This window comes from Pholcus phalangioides, unplaced genomic scaffold, assembly GCF_987345545.1.
Source record: "Pholcus phalangioides strain wild (caught in Gottingen) unplaced genomic scaffold, Ppha-v1.0 ptg000011l_1, whole genome shotgun sequence".
Lineage (NCBI taxonomy): Eukaryota > Metazoa > Arthropoda > Arachnida > Araneae > Pholcidae > Pholcus > Pholcus phalangioides.
The window spans coordinates 30,741,321-30,768,229 of record NW_028301604.1 but is presented as its reverse complement, the minus strand read 5'-3'; the positions used below and the strand labels follow the sequence as shown (position 1 = coordinate 30,768,229).

At 36.9% G+C, this 26,909-nt stretch overlaps 1 protein-coding gene across 4 annotated transcripts in view; it reads right to left on the bottom strand.

Annotated features, from left to right (window-relative positions):
• LOC149080331 (phospholipase A-2-activating protein-like) overlaps positions 1-26,909 on the bottom strand; it is a 312,878-nt gene that overhangs the window by 139,107 nt on the left and 146,862 nt on the right. For all 4 annotated transcript variants that reach the window (XM_089239466.1, XM_089239467.1, XM_089239468.1 and 1 more), the window contains exon 5: positions 11,956-12,122. In XM_089239466.1, coding sequence (XP_089095592.1) covers positions 11,956-12,122 — 167 coding nt within the window. The remainder of the gene's footprint in view (positions 1-11,955; positions 12,123-26,909) is intronic.

Sequence of the window (26,909 nt, the reverse complement as noted above, 5' to 3'; positions counted from 1 at the left end):
GGGTACTTTGGCACTTTCTGATCCACTGTACTTTTTTTGTCCTGGTGGCCACCACCCTGCTTGTGCAGATGATTGGAAAGTTAATGGCGTCCTTGTAAAAATTCATACTGATACCTCTGGTGTGAAAGGATCTTGCTATCCGAGAGGTGACCTCGCTATCAATGGACTCTCTCTCAACACTGTTCCTGTGGGACTCACATCTCAAGGAGGTGCTCATCTGCTTGGACTGTTCCACTGAATAATGTAGAACTGGTACCTGTGAAAAAAGACTTCCTGAAAGATGTCTAGTCAGACCAATCGGGTGAAAAAATTAAAAAAATACTAATTGCCATACTTATTAGCATTAAAAACTAAAAGTTTTTTGCCTTAGGTTATGTGAAAATTATGAATTAATTTATTTGTATTTCAAAGGCGGCTCATGAAGGAGGTTTGTTGAATAGGCACATGCGTGCCGCCCTGAAAATTATGTCAATTCAATTCTTGAACTGGATTTGATACCAAATAATACCATTGATTTTCTTTTTTATTTTTAAAATGATTTAAATAAATTAAATAAAAATTTTCAGAAGCATTAAAAATAAAAAAAAGGTCCCATAAAATACGGGTCATATGTTCAAGGTTTGGCAGCGTTTTCCATAGAGAGAGCTCTGTATTCTTCTTTCCTCTTTGGCTGTTTTCCCATCGCACGCTGTATGAGATACCCTTTGGTATAAAAACCAGAGTAGGGAGAAAGAGGGATGATTAGGTTATTATGCTCATTTTGGGAGCGCAAAAAAGCACAGCAGATACTCATGTTGCCATCTATCTTCTTTTAAATCTGTTGCATCTTCTAAGTTTGAATATATTTGAATAAAATATATATATTTTTATAACTTTATCATAGAAATTTATATACCTTTTAAATAAGAGTTCACGCGTCTGTGCAGAACTTTTTTGTAGGGTCCAGTTTTTGTGAAAAAGATCATGAATTTTGTGAAATATAATTTTGCAAGAAGCAAAGTAATCTAGTTAATCTACACAAAAGAAATGAAATTCCAAATTTATGGTTTCATTAATTTTTATTTTGTGAAGGTCCGTTTTTCAGAACCAGAAATTTGTAAAGGGTCTGTTTTTTGGATCTAGAATTTTGTGGAGGGTCCGGAAAATGGGCCCAAATTTTGGCTGGGCACAGACCCCTGATATTCGAAGAAGAGTAAGGATTTTCACACAACTTGCAAAAACCACTGCCAATGGCAACTGCTATATGCAAACGATTTTCAATGTTAAGCCATCGCTTAAGCTCGCTGCACAAACTATTTACATAAATGTTGTGTTGATAGAGCATTATTATTTTTGTACTGAATACATATACAGATAATGTGAAAAATAATTTGATAAACAAAAATAAAAGTTTCCAATGCAGTGCAATACTTTACTAATTGTAAATAGTACATGTACTCAGAATCAGTACTAGAGGGGGGCAGAGAGGGTGATTGCCCCTGGAGGAAAAATTTAGGGGGCAGCAAGTTTTGTGGGGAAACAAAGAACACCATTATATAAAATTATTGAATTTTAAATTGGTGGGGGAGGGGGGGAGGAGAAGGACAGCAAAATCATATTTGCCCTGGATGGAAAAAATCCTAGTTACAGCCCTGCATGTACTTGACTACATATTGTCACAGACAGATGGCGGTATATTTTTAGAAATCTGCACCCCCCCCCCAAAATATCTAACCACGAGTCGCCACTGTTATAACTCAAAAAATTAACTCAAATAATGAATGTTGTAAGAGGGAAATTGTTGTCATTCTTTATTGCCATCTGCTGACGACTGATTATTAGGAAAAAAATTAATCTGGGAATGAAACTGTAAATTAAAAACACTACAAGTGCTGCCTTTATTTTAACACGAGGCTTTCCATATCTCTGCACTGCTCACAAGTCTTCACAAAGTTTTCTACATCTTTATGACAGTTCGGCCAGTAGATTATTTTGAACAATGCATTTTTGTCTTTGTGGCACCAAGATGAGCTGCTGTTCCCTCACCCTCATGACAAATTGTCATAAATTGCTATCGATATTTCTCCAGAACAAGATTTGGTCTTCTTATCAGACACACTTTTTGCTGCTTCAAACACTGTTTCTAGTTTGTCGCTGTCCAATCACTCAAAAGATGTTTTTCGAGATATTTTTGTAACATCTGATTCAAGTCTCAGGTTCTACTGAAGGTAGAATGTCATCTTCTTCATAAAAATAGGCACTTCATTTTGATCAACTTCAGGATTTTGTTCGCCATCATTTTGGTAAAATTAAGAATTTTGTTAAACTTTATCCTTTTGGTCAATTTCAGGGTTTGTTTCACATGCTTCTTGATAGGGACTTTCATGTTTAGACTGTTTAGTTTGAGCTAGAGTCTGCACAGCATTTATCATATGAATTTCAATTTTTTTATGGTCCTTTGCTTTTGCAAATAATGCAGCTTTTGTTTTAATATGATATTCTAGTTGTTTCATTAACACATCATGCTGCCTGTTTCTTTCGATTCTTTCTTGAATAATTCTCTCTCTCAAAACAGCAGCCTCCTCTGCAATTTCCCATTCTAATCGCTTCATTTCAAACTGATGCTCTCTTTATTCTTCTTCGATTATTTTTGGAACAATCTGACTAAGATCACCTTCACCTCATCATCACAATAGTTTTTACTTTTAGTAGTAATTTGTTTCATTTTCGGAACTATACTCAAAGACGATGCAATTTACCCAACTTTTCAGCAAGTTCTATCAAATCTTGCTTTTTACCTTTCCCAAGGAAAGCCGTTACTATTTTTCAGAATTTAAACAAAAAACAATCTCTCAATATTCAAGACACACTCTACTTTTGCTCTGAATCACTCAATGGTGTAATGAATCATTTAAAAGGAACATGAAAATATTTCTTTTTAACAAAAACTAAACATCAAATTCAAATATTCATAAAACAAAGACTAAACATAAAATGCAAATATTCGTATTTAAAAAAAATTTCAAGATCAATTGAAAACAAAAATATTCTTTCATCAAACACAAAAATATCATTTCGTCAAACATAAAAAAAGGTTGAAAAACACCAACAAAAATCACATTAGTGCATGAAATTATCAGAATGTTTTCAAATGAAATTTCAAAAATATTATATCTCTAACTCAATTTCAAAATTGACAATATTTATAATTGCATAACATGTTATATTCAAATGTGGTTTAATTAACTAACTATTACTTCTCAAATCGCAATATCAAAAATTGCACAAACATCTAACTTCAGATCTGAATACACATATATTAAGCAACTGCAACAAGATTTTAATATCTCAAATATTTGAACATTTCCCTTTCAACCAAGGACAAAATTATGTATTCAAGAGGTTTTTTTTGCTTATTCGGCATGGTATTCAAAATTTAGGGTATTCACTCATTTATTCACAATATTTACTGCACCAGTAATAAATAGATTCCGTCCATTAGCACACGAAACCATCAGCACATTTCGGCACCATGACGATTCACAAAATTGGATCTCAACGAATATATATGGCACTACGACGATTCGAAACTGGAAAGCAAACATCACCACATGAATCCATCAACACGTTTTATCACCATGACCATTCATGAAATCAAATTTCAACGAACATTTACAGGGTGTGTTCCATAAGTAATGAGACCAAATTCATAAAAAATCATTTATTGGACATATTCATACAATTAGTTGAAAATCTTCAAAATAGCACCGTGCTGTGTTGATACATTTATGGAGGCGGTGTTTCCAGGCCTGGAAGGCCTTCTCCGGGAGGTCCTTTAGAGCCGATGTAACATGAGCCTGGATGTTTTTAATCGTGTCTCAATGTTTCCCCTTCAGGGCTCCTTTTAAACGAGGGAACAAAAACGTCTGGGGGAGGCAGGTCAGGACTGTAGGGGAGGTTGGGGAACCTGCGGGGTATGGGTCCTGGCCACAAAATTGTTGACAACGAAGGCACTGAGGCTTGGTGCGTTATCGTGGTGAAGTCTCCATGCGTCCTTGATGTCACTTCAGCAGCGCCCGACCCTCCTTTTCAGCCTATTGAGCACTACCAAGAAAAAAGCTGCATTCACAGTAGTCTCGGTAAGTACGAATTTGAGGTGGACAATGCCTCTGACATCAAAGAAGACAATGAGCATGGTTTTGATCCTGGACGCGTCACATTTTCGTTGGTTCGGGCATAGGCGTAAACTTATTAAAAATGTTGGGGGGGGGCGGGCTCAGGCTCAAATCATGGAACCTCTTTATACGACGCATCGTATAAATGCGAAACCGTATAACTGAACTTTTTTCAAAAATTAACCCCCCCTTTTTTTACAGATGTTTCCCAAAAAAAAAAAATTTTGTAAAAATCTCTCGTTTTGATTCAAAATCTTATGCTTGAGAAGAAAGTATTATACTATCATAACATTACTATTGCTAAAGTCTCAAGCAATTTCACGGTATTCATTTCAAGACTTAACAGAAATTTTTTTTTATTTAAACCTTATGTAAAACGTCCTATACATACTTGTTTGTTTTGCTTTTGGTTTCTATATCTAAGCAAAAAGTAGATGATGTATTGAGTTTCGTTGTGTTGAAAGATTTTTCTCTTAAAGAAAGAACTAATAGTGTACATGTTTGCTATCAGCAGAGGGCCGGAACTAGAGTGGGGGGGGGGGCAGAGGAGGAAACTGCCCCGGGCAGCAAAAATTAGGGGGGGGGTGGCAGTTTTGAGTGGGAACAGAGAACACAGTTACAAAATTATCGAATGTAGGGGACGGCAAAATCATATTTGCCCCGGTCGGCGAAAATCCTAGTTACGGCCCTGGCTATCAGCATACCATAGCCCGTTTAATAATTATTTCAGTACCTGTCAAAAACCATTGAACCAGTCAATCATCTTAAATTTTATGGCTTTTTCAGCAAAAAATATGCATGAGAAACTACAGTCGATCCTGCTTAGTTTTTCCGCTTACAACGTTTCTTCATTATGTGTTTTTGAAAACCGGAAAACACTGTATTTCAGTGACACGTTTTTACCAATTGAAAAATTATGTGATTCGATTGATAGAAATGGTGTTTTCCAAGCACTTGGGAGTTCAAATCGAATGGAAAACGTCGATTAATTGAAGTGTTTACAGGCAGGGCCCTGGGTAGAGCAGGAATTAAGAGGCTCTTGCGACAAGAGTCAAAGATTTTAATTGGTCAGTGAATGTATGTTGTTTGAATTTCGGGGGCTCAAAGTTATAAATGCTTCATTTGCCCATGAAGAAATTAGGCCCTGTATACAGGGGTAATGAATAGAAATGTATAGCAACTGAAGCAAAGCGTCGTACAAATGAGTAAGGTCAGAAACGTAATAGGGAGACGTATAGAAAGGGTTCCATTACATTTTCCTAAATGCAGTAAAATCTCCACAAATGATCACCTGTACTCAAACACAAATATGCATCAATTGTCGCCTCTATTTGGCGTAAAATTTCTATGGCGGAGTCCCGTAGGCTCCTCTTTTATTCATTTATCAAATTTACTGATTTATTTTATTTTCTTCGAGTGGCGGCAGAGTCCCCGGGAAGTGCACATGGAGCACCGGTTGAGAACCGCTGCTTCATTGAAAAGTTTCCCAAACTTTTTGTTCCATAGCCCTTCTTTTAAAAAAAAATTTCTTTTTCATCTCTCCCAACTCAAGCCCCACCCATAGGATCTTATACTAAACCCACAGCTTCTACCGACCCTCAGGACCCTGGCTTCCCCCAGGGAGCGATATATCACACTTTGGAAAACACTGCTTTAGTGGGCATTCTTGGTTATTATACAACTTGATTTAATGAAAGGCCACCCAGTCGGAGACGGGATATTGACCTTTTTATTTTTAGTTTCTTTTGCACAATATATTTATAAATTTGCTGTGAGTAGTGCTGTTTTTAGCATTTACATATTTTCAAGGGTGTAGCGAGGACATGGCTCCCACATCCTGGAGCAGGGCCCCTACTCTGGGATCTTTTGCGGAGCCCCCCCCCCCACCAGACTTTCACGGGCCCCTTTATGGTGGATTTATAGCGTGAAAAAACAAAAAATAATGAAAATCATCCTGGGCCCCAGGGCTGGAGCCTTGCCAGCCCACCCCTTGTGGGGGCCAGGAGGGGGCTTGAGGGGTCTGCGCCCCCCCCCCCCGAAATGTGACCGAAAAAAGGGAAAAAGATGGCCAAATCTATTGTTCTATCACTTTGATTCCCCCCCCCCCCGAATGAAATTTCTGGCTACGACCTTGCATATTTTAACCTCTTTTTAGCATTAATGTGTGTGTAAATGTATGTAATAGAAGAATTTTCAAAATAAGTGCATATTTTCAAGTTGTGCGTAAGATTAATTAAATTTTTATAATTTTTCAAATTAATATTGCTCATAATACAATAAAAGTTCATTATAACGAACCCGGGTTCCCCTGGATTCCCCCCACCCCAGATCTCATGAATCCCGAAATCTCAAGGGTGGTGTTACGAAAACGAGTATATACAAAGAATGCAAGAGAGAGAGAGAGAGAAAATCCAAAAAATATATACAGTATATATACATCTTTATTTATTCCAGGGTTGGACAAATCCCAGGCGCCAGGTCACCATGGCAACTGGAAAATCTATATCGGCGCCTAAAATTTTGTATATGTGATTGCTAAATCAGAATCTAGGGATGGCTCAAAATTTTCTGATTCCATAATTAACTGTCTTTCAATATGGATAGGAGCAGAGCCGCAACTAGAGAGCAGGCGGGTCTGGTGCTCGAGACGCTGGACCAGAATGGTAGTCGAATTCACCCTTCAACTGTTTCTTCTACTAAGGGGAGCCAAAATTCCGGCTTGCCCCAGGTAACAAAGTATCTAGTTGCGGCCCTGGGAAGGGGTCATCGATTCCCAGAAATGTCGAAAAAAGATTATTTAACACACTTTTCTCATAAAAAACCATGCTTGGCTCATATGGAATTTGGCTGGTGCTTAAATGTTTTTCTGATTTGTCAAGCCCTGTATTTATTTATATTTTATGATACAGTGTATATTTCCCTCAAAATCAAATTACATTTCATTTATTTAAGATTTATTTTACTCTCATATATTGAAAAATTTTTTTAGTTGCATAAATTTCTTAACAAAAACTCGATTTAAATATTGTTACTGTCCCAAGTACGCAAGCCAAATGAATTTTAAATTTTTCTTGAATAAATTTTAAATATGTTTGAAAAAAATAAAACGTGGTAAGTTTTTATTAATTTATTCATGTCTAACAGAAAACAAAATTCTTTTACTAGCTGTATTGATTATATGAATGACAGGGCTGCAAACTACTGTATCTAGATTGTTTTTGAAGATTTTGAATAAATTATCATTGAAGAAAATGCTTAAAATGTATGAATTTATCAAAAATGTGTAACTATATTTAATATTGCTTACATTTTCTGTCAGGAAACTGTGCGGAATCACGAGGAACTTTTCCGTTTTTTCTTGTAATACAACATGTTCTACTAACAGAAGGTTATACTGTACATGCACAACTGAATGTAGTCCACACAAACCATAAAATACTGTGGAACTGCCTATCTCAACATTTGTGGGGTTTTTTTCAGGGAAAAACAAGGCGTTTACTTCAAGGGGCTCCAAAGAAAACGAAAAGATTTTTATTCTGCAGAACCACAAACCCCATCTATAGCCGATTTTTTCACCACCGTAATTTCTTTATATTCCAATTAGGATCATCTATGGAACTGCTTCTGTCAGCGTCCCTGTTTCACTGATGACCATCCATTAAGCGCAAATAAAGAAACAGAACAGAAAAAAATAAAAAAAAGCTTTTAGCAAAGCCCTGACCGGCGCTGGCGGCGTCAAAAAGAATGGAGTCCCCATATGGACGGATGCCTCCAGGTGACATATTCTCCACGTAGGCGACACGCTATACACCAAGGTTTCTAGAATATATGGCTATATACTCCCTGTCCTTCTAATTAGGAAATGGTGCTTGTATTCAGAAAACCTGCATTGAAGCAGCCGAAACTGAACCCTATTGAAATGTTCTTTGTCAGCTGCAGAAGGTGCGGTTGAAGGTCCCTCAAATCATGAAAAAAACCCTCAAATACATGGAATAAAAACATTTTCAAATGTTTGGAAGAATTTCAGAAACTGAATTTTTTTTCTTCTTTCTTCTAAAAATTTAGGCCCTGGGGGCACGGTGCAGAGTTTTTCATGGGAGGGGGGGACTCTCTTGAAAGGGTTATACTCAAAAAAGGGAGGGGGGGTTCGTTCCCCCCTCCTCTTCTTATTTTGCAGAATAAGAAACTCAAATATTTTAAGAAATGTGCAAAATAAGTAATTTTTTTTTTGTTGGGGCCACCCATTTGGCTCAGGTTCCTGGAGCATTATCCCGATTGTCGCAGCCTAGTTATAACCTAAGACAATTACCATAATTTTCAGTTTTTCATGCTATGAATACATTACCTGTGAAAAGTTTAGCTTCAAGGGCCCGCCAAAGATCCCAGGCTAGAATCTCTTCTCCAGTATGTGGGAGTCCATGGCCCTGCTTGTAGCCCGCTGAGTCCCCCCCCCCCCCGGTAAACACGCCACTAGATGCCACGGACAGGCTATAACTAGGAGTGAAGATCATTTTATTGTCGGGGGGAAAACATCAAAATGACTCCTCGAGACCGACTGAGATGCCGCAAGATATTTAAAATTTCTAAGAGTGCTGCGAACGTAAACAGGGTATGTAAACACCCCCCCCCCTCTTTGCGGTCATCCGCAGGACAAAAAGAAATTCGTCCGTAAAAAAGTGATCGTGAGAGGAGGAACCTTATTAAAACCTTGAGAATAATTCTTCATTTTGAAATAAACACAATTTTGAATAACATAAGTAAGAAGTACTAAATACTTTTTAGAAATTCCCCAATTTAATTTACAATAGAACATAGAAAAAATTACAGTAATTTCCGATAAATAAGTCGCAGCCTGAAAAATGTCCGGGGAAAAAAGTTTTTGCGGAAAAATCGCCACTTTCTTTTTTACATGCCACAGCTTCGTATAAAAGCCGAAACACACTGTACTGACGTGACGTGATTATTCCAAGTCTAGGTGCGGAAAACGTATCCATGCGATTTTTTTTGGGGGGGGGGGAGGGATTGAGCCAGCTCTTCAAAATTAATGAGGGGGGGGACCCTCGATTCCATTGGCCCAATACAAATTTACGCCTATGACAGGTTCCAAGCACTTCCCTGTGAAAAATCGGGATCCTCGCGAAGGATCTCAGTCCAAAAGCCTGGTTCAACGGAGACAGGATCATTTTTGTCGTGGGGGGAAGAATATGTAATTTTTTCACCGTCTCCACTGAAAAAAGCGATCGAAACGGTATTTTTCGTCCCACTTCCCAGAATTAGCAGCCCCCTCAAGATTTCCGCCTGTGAAAACTGCCTTCTTCCCTAGTTCCGGCCCTGGCTACCTAAATGTTGGGGTACTGGAAACAGGACTGCAACTGGGGGATCACAAATTTCACCCTTTAACCTCCCTTCAACATTATTTGAAATATTTAAAATTTCTATATATATATATATATATATATATATATACACACACATACATAAGAGTGATGCTAATGTAAATAGTTTGGGAATCCCTGATTTGTAAGGAGAAAATTTCATATTCCTAGTATTAGAATGTTTCATATTCCTAGTATTAGAATGTTTCATATTCCTAGTATTAGAATGCAATGGTACCCGGCTCAAGGGCTTTGAAATTTTCCATTCATTTCTTTTCTTTTTTATGTTAATTTTATTTTACTATTATTTATTTGATTCTTCATCAAAGGCACCGGAACCTAGGAGCGGAAGATATTTGAGCCCCTCCAACCCCAATAAATTTTGTAAGGAGGCTGAGCCAACACCTACTAGAGAATTTTCAGTGGGTGTTGGCTGAGCCTCTCCCCAATAATTTTTAGAAAAACAATGCAGTGTGTCCTCTGTTTCCTGCGTATGCGCTTCAGCCCCGTATATACGGGACGGCCAGCAACTTTCAGCGCTCTCTCCCCACCCAATGTTAATTTCTTCATGTCGGCGCCTCTGTTGTGAAGGCTCGAAAAATGTTACAGGCCCGCCTTCGATCTTGTTAATAAGTTTAATCATTTTTCACTTTACCTCCTCCCACTTTTTTCTTTTTTTCTGTTGTCTCATGTCCCCATCTCCCTTCCAAGGTCACACTCAACAAAAGAAGAAGAGATGCTGTTACCGACAGTACAAGCAAGTGAAAGGATTTCCCCCCAAGTTATCTCCACAGGTGCCTTCAGGCACCTTACTCTGGGAGGATGCAATTTAGGATGGATGGATGGATGCTGGGGTGATTGCGAGATAAGACTACTATTGTCACAGAACAAGTGCATTGAGATTCTAAAGAAAAATAAAAAAATAAAATTTCGAGCAGATGATTTCTACTATTTAGAGAAATTTTTTGTCAAAGTTTTTTCTTAGCGAAGTGTGCGAAACATATCCACTCAAATTTTTGGGGGGGCCGAGCCGGCTCGTCAAAAATGTTGGGGGGGCTCGGGCCCATGGGCCGGATAGAAGTTTACGCCTATGGGTTCAGGTGGTTGATGGACCTCTACTGCAGGGTTCATCTGCGCCATTCTCTTGGCCCTCCTTGAACGACTTGTGCCATCGGTGAACTTGTGATTTGGACAAGCTATCACTCCCAAAAGCCTGCTGAATTAATAGAAACATTTCGGTGGCGGACTTCCGAAGTTTAATGGAAAATTCGATAGCGTAACGTTGCTCCATAGAATGCTCCATCGCGCCGTGTTACATTAAGCTCAAAACAGGCTTCACAGAACGAATGTCCTGACTTTCCGGCAGCTCGGAGCTGACTGAGAATGGGTGCGTTATGAAGCTAACACCCCCTCCACCTACCCCAGTAAGTTAGAGGACGCTGCGGCGGTGTATAGTCGCGTCTGGAAAAAATTGGTCTCATTACTTATGGAACACACCTTGTATGGCACATGAAACCATAATGACGGTTCATGATTAGGAAAGCTAATCTCAATGAATATATATGGCACCCCGATGATTCGTAAATAGGAAAACAACCACCAGCACACGTTTTGGTACTATGCCGATTTGTAAACAGGAAAGTAACCATCAGCCCACAAAACTATCAACACGTTTCAGCGCTACGAAAATCTTCACCAGGAATTTGGATCCGAACGCCCATCAGCACAGGAAACCATCTGAACATTTCTGCATCATGACGATTAACAGGAGATATTAATTGGTGGAAGCATCAAGATTCTAAGTCTGTAGCATGACACAAATGAATGAGGCAACACCTTGATGCCTCACAATGTATTTGATTGATCAAACACATTCAATAATGACAAAAAGAGACACGAACATACCAACCGCCATTATGACAGTCAACTTTTAACAACCAACTCTTTTGATGAAAGCCTGGTTCAAAGCGCCATCTCCTTAAATCATTACAGCACCCTTGTTCTTGGTCACTCGCTAACCTAGTCCTTTGCTGTTTGGGCAAAAGTGGATTTATTGAGGATTATACAGATTTCGCCACCCTTCTCCCTTTCTACCAATTTTCTTGGTCACACACACACACTCATTCCTCAAATTCACCACCCTGGCCCGCTTAGCCTCCCACCCCCATAAATACATCACTGAAGCAAACGAGTGAACTGATCTCTTTACACAGCATTTATAGTCTCTTGGTGGCTGATTTCAGATGTCACACAAAGTGTTGCCACAGTATCAATTAGCAAATAACTCAAATTACATCACCAAATTTTATATTAAGCATAGATTTAACTTCAGTTCATAGATTTGAATTGATCAGTTTATTTATTCATCTAGTTTTGTTCTTCCCCCCCCCCCCTAGTTTTTGCGGAAAAAATTAAACAAACCTTACCTGGCATGAGAAGAATATCTTTGCTATGTAGGTCACTCAAATTCAAATCACCAAGTTTTTGCTCAGATGTCTTACTTGGCTTTGCCATTTCTTCTTCAAATGCAGTTATTTCTTCTTCTGACGCCATCAATTCTTCATTTTTTGTGAAAACACGTATAACTGCATCACTGCAAAGAAAGGTACAGTAAAGAAATAGAAATTTTCTGGATATTATGCTGAGGTGAACTAAGAAAAAAAAGTCATCTGATTTTTTTTGGAAAACAACCATAGGTCCATGACAGGTCCAAATGACTTCTCATTCCAAGTTCACCCAGTGGCGGTCTTGGGTAGTGCGACTGGTATGACAATGGGTGCCAAATAATAGGAGGCACCAAAACAAGTTTGAAAAGTTAGATATACATTACTAGAAAATAATCTTTAAGGTGTTTTAAAACAATTACCGTACAAAATATACGTAAAAAATGACTGAGATGGAATAAAAATTGAAAAACTGAGTAAATACAGTTGATTTTTTAGGAAAAGAACCTATGAGCACCTATATAAATACAGTAATTATACAGATTTTGGTCAGATAAAAATACACACACACGAACTCTTTTCTTGTCATTTACCCATCCAGAAGATATTGGACAGTATTCTTTTCCTTTTATTGTTCTGTGAAAAATAAAAAAAATGTAGGAAATCCTCATTCATCAGCCCCTTTTCCCAGTGTTTCCAGCGTTCCGTGCACTTTGGCACCCCAGACCTCTGATCCGTCTCGCCAGACGTTCCTAGTAGTACAACCAAAAGCACAGCCCAGTCACAACTGGGTGCCAAATAATGTCTTTAGCTCACATATAAACTTTTTTAGAATGGGTTATCATTGTCTGCCTCTGGATTGACTTTAGACAATACATATTTTTGAAAAAAATAACTTACTTTATAGATGAGAGTTACAGTAGGGTTTTAAAAAAGTTTTAAAATGTGTGTCTACATATATATAAAGCAAATACAAATTGCATGAGTAACATTTATTTATTACAAAAGAAAGTTTGAAAAAAAATGGCATTTATACTATTATCATATTATTTCAAATTGTGTGACAATTCTTCTTGCTACCGAATTTTGACACAGCTTTTTGAGACATTTGATTTTTATGAAGCCTTCTCTTTCAGATTTTTTTCACTATGTGGTTGAAACTTCTGTCACAGTCTGGACCGCCCTTTCAACAGCTTGTGACATGGCATTCATAGTAAAGGCAGTTCTCCTCCTGCTTTTTTGGCAACAAACAATTGGATGTCTTCGTCAGGTATGAATTTCAATATATTGGTGGATCAGATATATTCTTCTTGTGCCAATCAATGAGATCGATGTAAGATAATGCATAAAATTTTACAACGGGAAGTTGAAACATTCAGAGTCTATTTTTTGAATGCCAAGGGCTTTAAAAATGCAACGGGTTGCCAGTTCACAGACAGCCCCCCCCCCCCCAAGATTTTGAAAATACACTAAAAATGGTATACATATATATACATTGAGTACATGTGCTTTGCCCCCCCCCCCTTGGAAAAAGTTGAAATGACGGCCCTGTTCACAGATGTGCGGCTCAGAGTCAATCAGCATTGTGGTCAATGAGTTTTCAGGGTGTGCGAAGAACTTTTTCTTTGAATTATGGGATATATTTTGCCTTACAGTTCTGTGGGCAAATACCTTGTTGCAGCGATGAGTTCGAACAGGTGCTGTGCTCCCATCTTTACAGGAAGGGTGAATTTTCATAGCAAACCAGGTTGGAGCTTAAATCTTGACGACATACGTTGCAAGTATTACTTTTCAGAAGATTCCATCGAAACGTACAAACTTTGTTAGATTATCATGAGTTAGCCATCGGGCACAAGATATTTTGCCTGGCGATTTGTTTACTAAATAGTTAGAAAATATGCCTATTGAAACCATCGTGAAGATTGTCACCAAGGCCAAGGTTCGAACCGAGGAAAATGATGCAACTGATAGCATCAGTGGCGGATCCAGCGAGGGCTGATGGGGCAATTGCATCCCCCCTCCCAAGAGGTTCAACAGGCAATGGAGCGATCGCCCCTCCCAAGAGCTTTTAAGCAAACATAACTCTGGTTATATCATTTTTTTCTTTATTATTCCTTAATTTTTTTAAATTCATATTCTTTTTTTTTCTCAAATTTCCTTTCGCTAAAACTCGTGCACTCGAGGAAGTGCAACCTTGAGCTTTCTTCTGGTGGTAACGTCAAAAGAATAATAAAGAAGCCATAGCGGGAGGAGACGTAGTTGTATTCCTGTCAAAGATAGCCTAGGCTCTGTAGGGATTCCATGAAAGTAAACCATCATGCTGCCTTTTTGGTGCAACTAACCCATACATACCCCTAGCACCTAAGAGCACATGCATAATTTTGAGACTAATGAGAAGAATCTTTTCAGACAAAAAAAATATATAAAAATTAATATTGTGCACTTGATAATCATAAATTATTCGAAAATGCAAATCATTCCATTTTGCATGAAAGTAAGCTTTAGTAATTTAACATATCTGTGATGGAAAAATTTATTTGAATAGGCTTTTCACAACCCTAGTCTGCACAAAATTAAAATAGAAATTTATTTTAAATCATGGAATTGGAATTTCATTATGAAATTTTTTCACTATTAAATTTTTCTTAATTATGTGTACCAATTAGTACCCACATATTTTATTTAAATATGCACTAATTATTCCTTGTTATTGAAAACAATATACTTGTTTCTATGACTTTTCAATGTCATATTTTAATATTTATAAAATATTTTAATATTTTGCCTTGACTTCCCACTCGCATAAGCCTGATTTATAAGACAACCATAATATTCTTTATGGGCATTGCATAATATTTTATCATGTGTATAATATTGTTTATAATTTTTGTGATTGTGTTTATAATTTTTGTGATTGTGTTTATAATTTTTGTGATTGTGTTTATAATTTTTGTGATTGTGTTTATAATTTTTGTGATTGTGTTTATAATTTTTGTGATTGTGTTTTTAATTAGGTTGCCATATTTTTGAATTATATGACATCCATATTTTTGTTATGGGCAAATTTCTCAGCCACCTCGTTGGGCATTTTGCCTTTTGTGGTGTATTTGTATAATTGTATTTGTATTTACCATTTAGTATTTTGTGAATTTGTGTTGCCAAGATTTTATATTTACTCATTAGTGATTCTGAAACTCGTCTTAAGGTGGATCCAAATGAAAGTTTTCATCCTTTATGAGTTATTTACTTAAAATCCCACAAGAAATTTCAGTTTGAAAATCCAGAGTAAATTTGATGTTCTTCAGCCAAACGTGTACATTTACAGTTATGCAGTCTGTGAGCTAGGCAAATTTTACCACCCTTCTTCCACTCAAGTCCAATTTTCTTGACTACTGTTTCCTCGAATTAGCCACCATGTGCTATAACCTGCTTTCCCCCCCCCCCCAACTCCTGGAGGTACACCTGCGTTAAAGTCACTCTTTTAGTCATTCGCATGCTCGCACACTGTTTTGGTTACTTACGTGTTTGGTGTTTGACACTGTTTTTGGTCACTGTTTGGTTACTTGCATATGCTCTAGTAGGCAATGCCGTCTTAAGGTATCCGACTACCTTTCTTGTCACTTTTCTTTAAAATGGTTCTGGAGTGAACTTTAAATACATTTTTTGATAAAAAGTGTCTCGAAATGGTGAAAACAGTGACAAATTTTGGTCTATCTATTATATTTTCTATGAAAAAGTCGTTTTTATGTCAAATTTTAGGCAAAATTCATGTGATATTCGAAACACGATTGCAAAAAATTTTATTAATGAAATGTTTTGCGATTTTCACAGTGCATTTAGCTAGTAATGTTGCAGGTTATGAATTAAAATTTAAAGGATTGCATGATATGTTTTCATAAGTTACATCAAAATATGTTTAAGTACATGTGAATTTTTTGAAATTTCATCCTACATTTTGTCTATAAAACACTGTAATTAAAAAAATATATGTGATAGACCTTAGATTTTGGTGCATAACCTCAACAATATATAGCAAAATATCACATTAAAATTTCGTAAAGATGCAATGCATCAATTTTTACAAATCATGTCACAAAGTCAAGTAAAATGTCAAAAATAGCATTCTTCATAAAACACATTAGTCTTTACTTGCGTATTACTTATATGTAAAAACGCAACACTAAAGTGAACTCAACTTTGATTCTAAGCATCATATAAACAAAACAAGGCCCGTTTTGGAATCACAACAAATAGGGCTTTTATAAAAAATAAAAATCGATATTTTCTTCCAAAATGATGTTTTCAATGTAGTCGAATACCTTAATACATGATTTCCCCCCCCCCCAGGCAGGGGGGCCCATGAAAACTATATCTCATTAAAATTTACATTAAAAAAACGAGGGCCGAGGATATTCCTCAGATGGCTGACTCTAGACCACTAACGAAATCGCTCCATCGCTTTTTAAGTCACTCTTTTGCTCACTCACATGCTTGCAAACTCTCTAGGACACTCATTTGGTCACTCACTCACCTAGTCACTTGCTGTCCATGTAGAGATAGATTTGTTGAGGGTTATACAAATTTCACAGCCCTTCTGCCATTCTAATTTGGCCACTCCCTCCTCGAATTTTTGGACCCTCTGAACTTGCTGCCTTGGGCTATAGTCAGCTAAGCCCCCCTGTAAATAGGACATTTTTCTTCAGTGGCAGGGCATGTAGGTTTAAAATCTGAGTGTTTAAGAAAAAAAAAATTTGAGAGAAGAAAAAAAAGCAAAAAAAAAAATATATATATATATATAATTTATAAAATATATATATTGTTTTTTATTCCCTGGACAGATCGTAAAGATCTCTTGGGAATATGTGATGATCACATTAGAAAAAAAAATATATATATATACACATATAGTGCTATGAAAAAAAATAATTTTTAAATTTTTCAAAAAAAAAAAAAAAAAACTTGAATTTTTGAGTGGGAGCCCTGCGAATGAGAAAAGGTCAGAGAAAAGTCACAGAATTTTGCTTTTGGTATTATTTGGTGTGTGTGTGTGTGTCCACTCAAATTTTTTTTTTTTTGAAAAAATTTAAAAATTATTATTTTTTTTTTTCATAGCACAATTTCAGTACCTTATAAGACTGACTCGAACCAAAGCAAAATTAAAGAAATGACTTGGTTACAAAAACAATTTTTTTCTCCAAAACAGAGTTTAGCAACCACAGATATTAAATATTTTTTATACACTGAACTACATTCATATTATCAATCTTATTCAGCGGGAAATTGGTTGCTGCTCTAAACATCATAATAACATTTTTAAATGTTGAAATTTATTAATGTATAAGGATGATAATGATTGGATAATTACTAGTATACATATACTCTCTTGCAATATTACACATTATGAAAAGTCTTACTCTTATTACACTCACTCATAAAATTGCCATAAAATAAATTTTAGTTTCTAATTTTAAATGGTGAATTATGACCACATGTAAATGAAATTTTATTTGCAGAATTTTAGTTGAAAATATTCAATAAGGCGTTTTTAAAAATATTAAGTTTCAAAAATTAAAAAAAAGACATCTGAAAAATGCAGAAACATTTTTTTACATACACCAAAATACACACACACACACAACCTTACACTTTTTCAAAAATACTTGAAATTTAAAAAACTATTCAATGCAATTAAGATTGTTTTATAGCAGGAAGTTTTTTATTTTAATTGAAGACTTGGCGTTAAAGTTAACATTTTTAGTTTTTGTGTAATTATTCAGGAATACGTTAGATATTGTTTTCATACAATCATAACAGAGACTTACAACAATCACAAATACCTCTGAATATTGTCCATCATCTTGTATTGATGTGTGTCAAACTGATAGTCAGACCTTTAATTGAAGCTTTCTTATAAAATGTTCCTGGCCTAACATAAATTTTCGGCATTACTAAAACAACTAAATTCTGAACCAGAACTTCACAACATTTTCTTGCTGAATGTTTCAAAAGCAAGTTTTGTATAATACTCTGGCAAACCTACATTTTGCAGCAATACTCGAAGTAATATGCATGAGATAGTACATTTATTTGAATTCCTCACAAGGCGATATGCAGCTAGATTGTTGGAATAAAAAATACTGATATCCATAATAACATTTGTGGAAAATAGCGAGCAACTTTCATAAAAAACTCAATTCCAACAATTCATGCAGAAAGGATAAAATTTCACTTATTTTACCATGAAGTACACTTTGGGTCTTTTTCTAGGAACCACAGTTTGACCTACAGCTAAAAACACAGCAGCACTGAGACAATTACAAGAAAATGTAAAATGTTACAGGTGTAGTATTTATAATATACAGGATATACAACAAAATTATTGAATTATCGACCGACCGACTGAGTGAAGTGAGTGAGTGTGTGTAAGAATGCTAAGAGAGGGAGATGACACATTTAAATTCAATAGTTTGAAATGCAAGTTAAATTTGCAAAATATTTTGTTATTTATTTAAAAAGTAGCCTATCCCTCCATTAAACTTCACGTCACTCAGCACATTAATATCTGTATTTTTAATTAATTACAGACCTGAGAAATTTGATTTACTAAATATTAAAAAAAAATGTATTAGATCTGAAAAATGTGCTCCAATGATTAACCGACCGATGGATCTGTACGTAGATATACGTGTAAAAATATCCGCGTCAAAAAGGTTCTGCATGTGAAAACATGATTCATAAAATCTGTTTCTAAAAGGTTCTGAACGTAAAAAACCAATTTTCCTTCCCCCCTCAACGTCTTTGTTGAAACATGACAATGATGGTTCAGCACACGCCTCTCTCATTTCTGCGCACAAACACTCCCAAAGCCATTGGGCTCCCCACGGTATTGAGCGAGAATCGCTGTCGCCGCATGTGTGTGGTCAACTCGGAAAGTCAATTATCCTTTGCAGCTTATAGCATTGTATGTATATAATTCACATTTATGTATAAATCCAGGTTATTTAGAAAAAGAGAAGAGATGCTCTATTTTCTTTTTTCCTTTACAAATATTCACCTAGATTTCAAAACAGACTTGTTCTGAGCTTATTTACACATTCTTAATTCTATTGTATTTGAGTGTAAGAGAAAAATTCTTTTTTCTCCTTTTTTAGAAGCGAAATCTCACGCTGTACGTTATCAACCGCAGTACAATGAGGGTATGTTGTTCCGCGAAAATTGTAGACATCTCTGTGACGATCGGGGCAGTACAAAGAGAATCAAATCTCACAAAGACTCCTCGCTGTCCTGCTGTGCGTACGGGGGAAGGAAAAATAGCCAGAACGTTTTCAAAGCTATTTTAATCCTGGAGACCAAGCATTTTTGAAGTGGTTTTGTGCCAACACCTCGAACCGCCAGTCGGTTGAACGAGTGGATAAAAAAAATACTCTTAATACAGAAGGAAATAAAGTTTCTACACGAAAAAGCAGCAAACATATCTACTTTCAAATTAATTGATCAGAAAATATTGATCAGTACAAATAGCTACGTCCCCTTTTGTTTCTGTTTCAGTCTTGCCCTCCCCCTTCTCTGTTTAGTCCCCCTTAGTTTGTTTACGTCTGTCGTCAGATGATTATTGAAGTTCTCAGTTCCTTTTACAACTATTTAAACGAAATTTCTCCGGATAATGTGTTACAACAAAACAAAAAGCATGAACAGGGAAATAGTAAAATAAATATTAAAAACATGAAGAATTAAAATAAAATATGATGATAAATACAAGTGGTGTACTTCGTTACAAACATCCAAAACCGCCACCCTAAAGACCAAGATTGTGACATCACAACCTCGGCGGATTGATAACATTATAGCTTGTATTAAACTCCTATATGACATCCTTACGGGTCAAATTTTGAAAAACCCCCTTCTCAGTGAGTCTTGACATCATGAAGTAAAATTACTGATCAAATTTCATGATTTTAGCTTCAGCGGTTTCGGCTCGGCAATGATGAATCAGTCAGAACATGTTATTTTATATTGTCATGTTGCCACCGGGTCTTGTCGAACCTATATCCATCGCACGAATCTCTCATGGGTTCTTCATCGGGGACTTGAAAATAGGCAAAAACTCAAGGGAACGAGGATTTCAGAACAAATAAACACGTTTATTTACACAAACTTGAAGTACTGCTAAAACTACAGCAGCCTTCAAAATATGCATCTTTCCACCTCAAATTCCACTGTTGGAATCCATAGAATATCGTTCTTCTATTCTCACAATTGCATGCCACGCAAACCTTGCATGCATTTCCCAAACCTTTTCAAATGTCTATGCTTCATGTGTGTAATATTGTCCCCCCCCCCCCTTCAACAGTTGCGCGTCCCGGGCAATGCAGTCCTCAAATACGTGAATCCTCCATAATTCTTGTGATAATGAGTAAGTTTGATGACATGGACCAACCTGAACTTCAGTGTCTTTTGAATCCACATCATGGCGTTGTTCAGTCTCTTCCTGACACGATAACGTCCTTCCCATGAAGTCTGTCATTTCGGACACCCTTCTTTCCGGCACTTGAAACAGCATTCTTTAAATCGTTTTGACACCTTCCTTTCTGGAACTTCGGCACCATTTTTTCTGTTGTTTCAGACACCCACCTTTCTGGCATGTCGAACACTATCCTTTAAGGTGTTTTGGATTCCAAAGCAAGACAAGTTCTCTCTCCTTGAAGTCGTGAGCCATGGCTTAAATGGAAATTTCCATTTAAATAAGGAAATAAAGTAGTACCATACAGATATTCAAAACAAGGAGGGAGTGGTGGCAAATCCATTTCGAATAAGAGAAATTTTAGATATGTATCTTTGTATATTTTAAATGACGTTTTTTAAGCTGATGAAGTATAGAATTAAATGTATGTTATGGTGAATGTGTTATTTTGTTAATGTTAAATTTTGCGACATTTATCACATTTACCATTATGCATAATCCTTTTAGACCCTGTCTGCACAAACATGCAGGTTGCTTTTTTTCACCTTAGAGATATTTTTTTTTACCTCAGGGATGTTCAGCCCAAACTTCAGTTTTAATTTCAATGATAATACACAATTCTTGAAGTCCTTGGGGTAAAAAAAATCTAAAGAGAAAAAGCAACCCTTTCCCCAGGACTGTAGCATGCTTTCTCAGGGCATACTTTTCTTGGAGTCTCCTGGAAATGGTTATGCTCAGAAAAAATAGAGTTACAAGCACCCCCCCCCCCCACATTTGGCTTGGGGACCCAAGTTGCCTCAGCCCAGTTACTGGCCTGCCCTTTCCGTTTCTTATTGGGGGGGGGGGGATCAAAGGGCCTAAGCCACTAGGTTTTGGCACCTATGGCCTTAGCCTAGTTACAGGCCTGCCCCTTCCGTTTCTTAGTACTGGGTCTGAAAGGGATAATTGCAAATGAAGTTGATAAGTTTTGTAAATACGAAAGAAATCATACGGAAATATCACTTTTAATTTAACCACTTTTATTATCAGTTTAGCCCATACGTGATGTATTTTACCATAAAATTCAATTAAAATAAGTATGGAGATAGATAGTTTGTGATGAGTATCCTGCATAAAAATGTAACGTTTTGCTTTTTTAATGTTTTTAAATCTCTTAATTAAATCAAACAAGTTGGTTTTTATGCTTGTTTACAAGTTAAATAGCAGTAATCCCATTCTAGGAAGAAAACTTTTCTGACTTCTTCGTCCCTATCTATCCAACCACGAGGGGGGGGGGGGACAGGTGCGGGGCGATGTGGATGATCACCCACCAAGAGCATGATAATAAAGGAGAATGAATTTGTCCAATAAAATATGGGAAAGTTTTCCATAAAATGAAAGTTTCTTCCCTGATCAGAATAGATCAGCATCGGGACTTCAAATCGACACACCCAATTTTGCACCAACACTTACGCCAGCATCTCAGCCTCCTCATTGGAAACTGGAAATGCTTCCAGCCACTTGGTGAAACAGTCCATGACTAGCAAACACATCCTAATCTGACATCACTCTGGATCCATGCCTGGGAGGGGGGGGGGTGCCGACTACTCTTTTTGCACAGGGTGCCACTAGGTTTAAGACCAGTGCTGCTTCGATACGAACAGTGAGAGGTGATTCAGGATCATTCTGTTGAATCTCTCTACTATCCCATCGGATTCCAGATGAAGCAGAGTAGATCGCACCTTTTCCATTCCCAGAAGTTTGCACATCCCAAAGAACACTGCTGACATAAAGTTTCTTCCCTGATCAGAATAGATCAGCATCGGGACTTCAAATCGAGACACCCAATTCTGCACCAACACTTATGCCAGCATCTCAGCCTCCTCATTGGAAACTGGAAATGCTTCCAGCCACTTGGTGAAACAGTCCATGACTACAAGTATGTACTTGTTACCATCGACCATCATGGGCTTCAGGTAATGGTCCAAGGATGTCAAGGGTGATTCTCTTGAATGGTGCATCAATGTTGCGTTGCCGCATTGAAGACAGGCACAAGTCCGCTTCTGAGGTCTTTTGAGATGGCACAGTTCTCACCCCATTTCTCCACATCATTCCTGGACTTACCCCAATCGAATCGTGCACAAATCCTGAGTAGTGTTCTATAAGAGGCCTTTCACACGGAGCGGATGCGGGTCCGGAAGAAGTTTTAACAATTAGAATATACTGAGCCTTTCAGACAAGCCGAAATATCTCTGCAACTAGGAAATGTTCGTGTGGGTCCAGACGTCGTCCGCATGTGTCAAAACCAAAGTGCGGGCTCCGCATCCGCACATAGAAGTTTTGACAATTGGGTTAGTCAGGGATATTCGCACGATGAGGAGCGAATTCGTCCGCATCTTTCGCTACTTTTTAAAGATGATTTTGCACTGAATTTTTTTAATTATTTGCCATAAATACCCTTACAAACACCATATGAAGGTCCCTGTTCATCAATAGGATGTACCCACATACGTCTTTCCCTCTGTTTCCTTCTGAGATGGAGATATAGCAACTTTAACTGCCTTTTGTCCATACTTTACAATTTTATACAATAAAACCTGCCAATAACGGCCACTGACGAGATGAAAATTATAAGCCGTTCTGTTCATTACGAATATTTAATTGACTAAATACTTAAAATTTTCAAATTAAATTAAAAGTTATTAAATTTTTTTCTTAAATTTTTAAAATTATTTAAAAATATAAATATTTGAAATATTTTAAATATTTATTATTATTTTTAATTTTTAATCTTTTAATTTTTTTGAACTTTAAAAAAAATACTTTTATTAAACAATGTTATCCACGTACGGTGCTCACTCAGGGCCGGATTAAGACGTTTGAAGGCCCAAAGCACTTGAATATTTCTGGTGGTTCCCCGATACCTACAAGTATATTTTACTCAATATTCAGTCTATAAACTGAAAAAAAATGAAATCTTATATTTCAGATGTGACTAATCTAAAAATGGGATTTCACTATAAAAGGTTTATTAAAGTTATTTTATAAAACTTGAAAAAAGCAACTAATAAATTTATTAGTTGCTTTTTTTAAAAGAATTATTATAAAATTTTCATAGTGTAATCTGGACTTAAGGCCGGGATTATACTATAAAGTTTTATAAAAGAATTTTTCACGTTTTATCAAAGAGCTTTTACAAAACTTTTGTAGTGTAATCCCCGCTTAAGGCTGGTATTACACTATAAAACTTTGATAAAAATTATTTTATAAAACTTAAAAAATGTAACCAATAAACACGTGTTACATTCGAGCGAACTTAACTGATCCACCTATTGGTTGCATTTTTCAAGTTTAATAAACAAACTTTTATAGTGTAATCCTGGCCTAAGACAGAATTGTGATGTGAATATTTCTAAGCACAGACATTTTGTAAAATCTCCACCCCTCCCCTTTTTTTCTACTTGCAAATTCTTTGATATCTCCTGAATTTTTTTTCAGAACATCAAATGTTTTGGATTGGATTTTTCGAACATTGGATGTTTTTGGAATTTTTCTTTCATTTTTTTCCGAAACGACAGATTTTTTTTCAAGATCTTTTGAAAATATTTTAAGACATTTTTTCCCATCGACTACTTGTGCCTAGAGGCCCATATTCTATGGGGCTCTAGACTAAACTACCAAAGAATGCCTCTAGGCTGCCTATGGGCACTGAATCAGGGGTGAAAAAGAAAAATAATTACAGAAATTGCGAAAAAATAGTTTTTATGCACGAATTTCAAACTATAGATGCGGGCGAAACACCTGCATCTTTAGTGCTCGTGTGAAAGGGTATGCGGACCCGCATCTGCTCCATGTGAAAGGGGCCTTAATACCAAAATGTCCATCAGTTGCGATTCCGTGCAACTGTTTCAATACTTCTTCCACGCAGCCTCTGGGTATGATGAGTTGCCAACTGAAAGTCTTTCCTGCCTGACTCCCAATGGCGGTAGAGCATGCTGTTCCTCATCTCCAAGAAGTCCCAAAGGGCCTGATATCTCTTTGTGGTCGAACTGCAAGAAACATCTTGCAACGCTTTGGTCTGTTCCCAGTGCATTCCTTCCAGTGTATGATCACTTGTATGTCGGGATCTCCCTGTTGTGCCTTTTGGCTGTTCTCATTGCTCCAAGGATTGTCACTTAATATCCTATAGTGAGACTTTAGCTGTCTCACCATAGGATCCGCAGGCCCATATTTCCCTTCTACGTTGAGGCAATGACAGCAGTTCCGTAGGTATGGTCTCCTCGATAAGGCGCGGGCATCTCTCCGTGATGCTCCCTTACCATGCTGGATCCTTCTCTTACGGCTTCCCGGCCTTCTCAAAAGAATGGTTCCAAGGGTCCAATGTTCTTCTATCCTTTCCTTTGCCATAAGTCTTGTCTTGACCATCCAAGTCTTCGCAGCATGCCACTCCTGAAACCAGTTTATGTCACGTTGCCACTGGGTCTTGTCGAACCTCTGTCACTGCAGCATAATAATTATTGGTTACCCCGAGATTCTTGCATCCATTAATTAAGTCACAAGGCAAAACTAAGAAAAATATTGGCAATTTTCCGATTGAGTCATTTGTTAATACACAATTCAAAATATTAAGATACATTTAGTTTACGATTAAATTTCTCAATGGCATTAAATTATATTGACCATGATTTCAACATATCAAAGGAACAGTCTCACCCAATTTGTTGATGATTTTCTCGATTGCGTGGAGAAATTGCCATGTTTTTCTTTGAAGAGTCAGACCGCCATCGTGAACAACAGTCCATATCCATTGAGGAGAGAGTTATACCACTGTTGATCAACACACAGTTCGTTAGAGCATTAGTAGACAGGAATACAGTAAATCATTGGAAGATCTCACTGAACTATGATGATAAAGATGACGGCCATCATTACTCGTATATAGTTCCAAGCGAAACGTGGGACGTCATTTCATTTTCCAGGAGTCGCAATCACATCACGACCAGATGTATTACACTGACATAAACCACGTCATCACTATAAGAACATTATGCAGACATCAATTAACTATGTAAGAGTAATTAACACCAACTACATGGACCAGCCGGAGTAGTACGAAACACCATGCCTGAAGATATTAGTTGATTATGGTTGATGAAATGATCACAACTTCACATGTTAATAGATTAAGATGAGGAGCTTCCTGCTCAACACTCAGGATTGCTTACTAGCAAAGCTCGAAGAACGAAAGAATGCCACGTTGAAGCTTCAGCCCGGAATATTTATAGCAAAGGAGAACAGGTTTATTTTTGGACGAATCGGAGTACAGTAGGCTTTCCGCGCACGAAGAAAGTGATGACGTCACCCAATGGATTTGCATATGGATACATGGCTTGAATTATTTTCCTAACACTATTGTTTTTCTGGGTGGCAACAAACTTAACAAAATGGAGGAGTTGATCAGGCTTCTCCACGTTGTTTACATGGATATTATATTTTGAGATCATGGAATTTTAGTATGATGATGAATCGAAAGCCCGCGGGTACCTCCACCCGAGAAACAAGGTGTTTAGAAATATATTGCACACAGCTATATATATATAGAGATGCCACTGTACTTAAGTTTACCTGGGTCCCGGGACACAGGGTATTAAAAAAATCTGGGTTCCTTTTAAGTGAAAGTGGGTCCCTCTCAAAAAAAATTATCTTGAAAAAAAGTATGCCCCCTCCCCCTCCCCCATAATTCACTGGTATCTCTATGAATTTTTTTTCCAGCATGCCCCAGGTCTTTCATCACCTGCTTATATCTCTTCGTTGAGACATAGCAGCGGGCCACGTTCTGGGTAGGAGGAAATATCTGTGAATCAAATGATTCATTTCTAAAAACATGTTCTACCCAAAAAAAGGTTCATTTACTTTTATTGTCTACTAGTACGAAAAGCTTGCAAAGAAGCCCATTAATGAGAATTTAACATATAGAATGTAGCACATATAAAAATCTAAAGCAAATGTACAGTTGATCCCGCTTATAACGTTCCCATTTAGAGCGTTTTTCCACTTAGTACAACTGATTTCTGTGGTCCCAACTTTAAGTAATTCTTATTAAGATTTCCCGTTTGAAGTGTTTTCCTGCTTACGTTTTTTATGACAGTTTTTTAAAAAGCATTATAAGCTGGATCCACTGTAATCAAAAGTTAGAGGCACACATTTACATATTTACTAATAAATCAATCTATAAATTCCATTTTGATTGATTTTTAATTTCTTTAAAAAAATCTTAGCTCTTTCAATAATATCTTCTGATTCAAATTTAAAAGCAAATGAGATTTTCTCTCTCTCTCTCAGTACACACTCTCTCAGACACTTATCTTCCGATTCTCTCTATTCATACAAACAAAGGATTTCATGCCAATCCTTGCAAAGCGATTTCCTGGTAGAATGATCTTATTTTCCCTCCCTGTTGGTCCACCACTCTGATCTGTCGCCATTTAACTGCCAC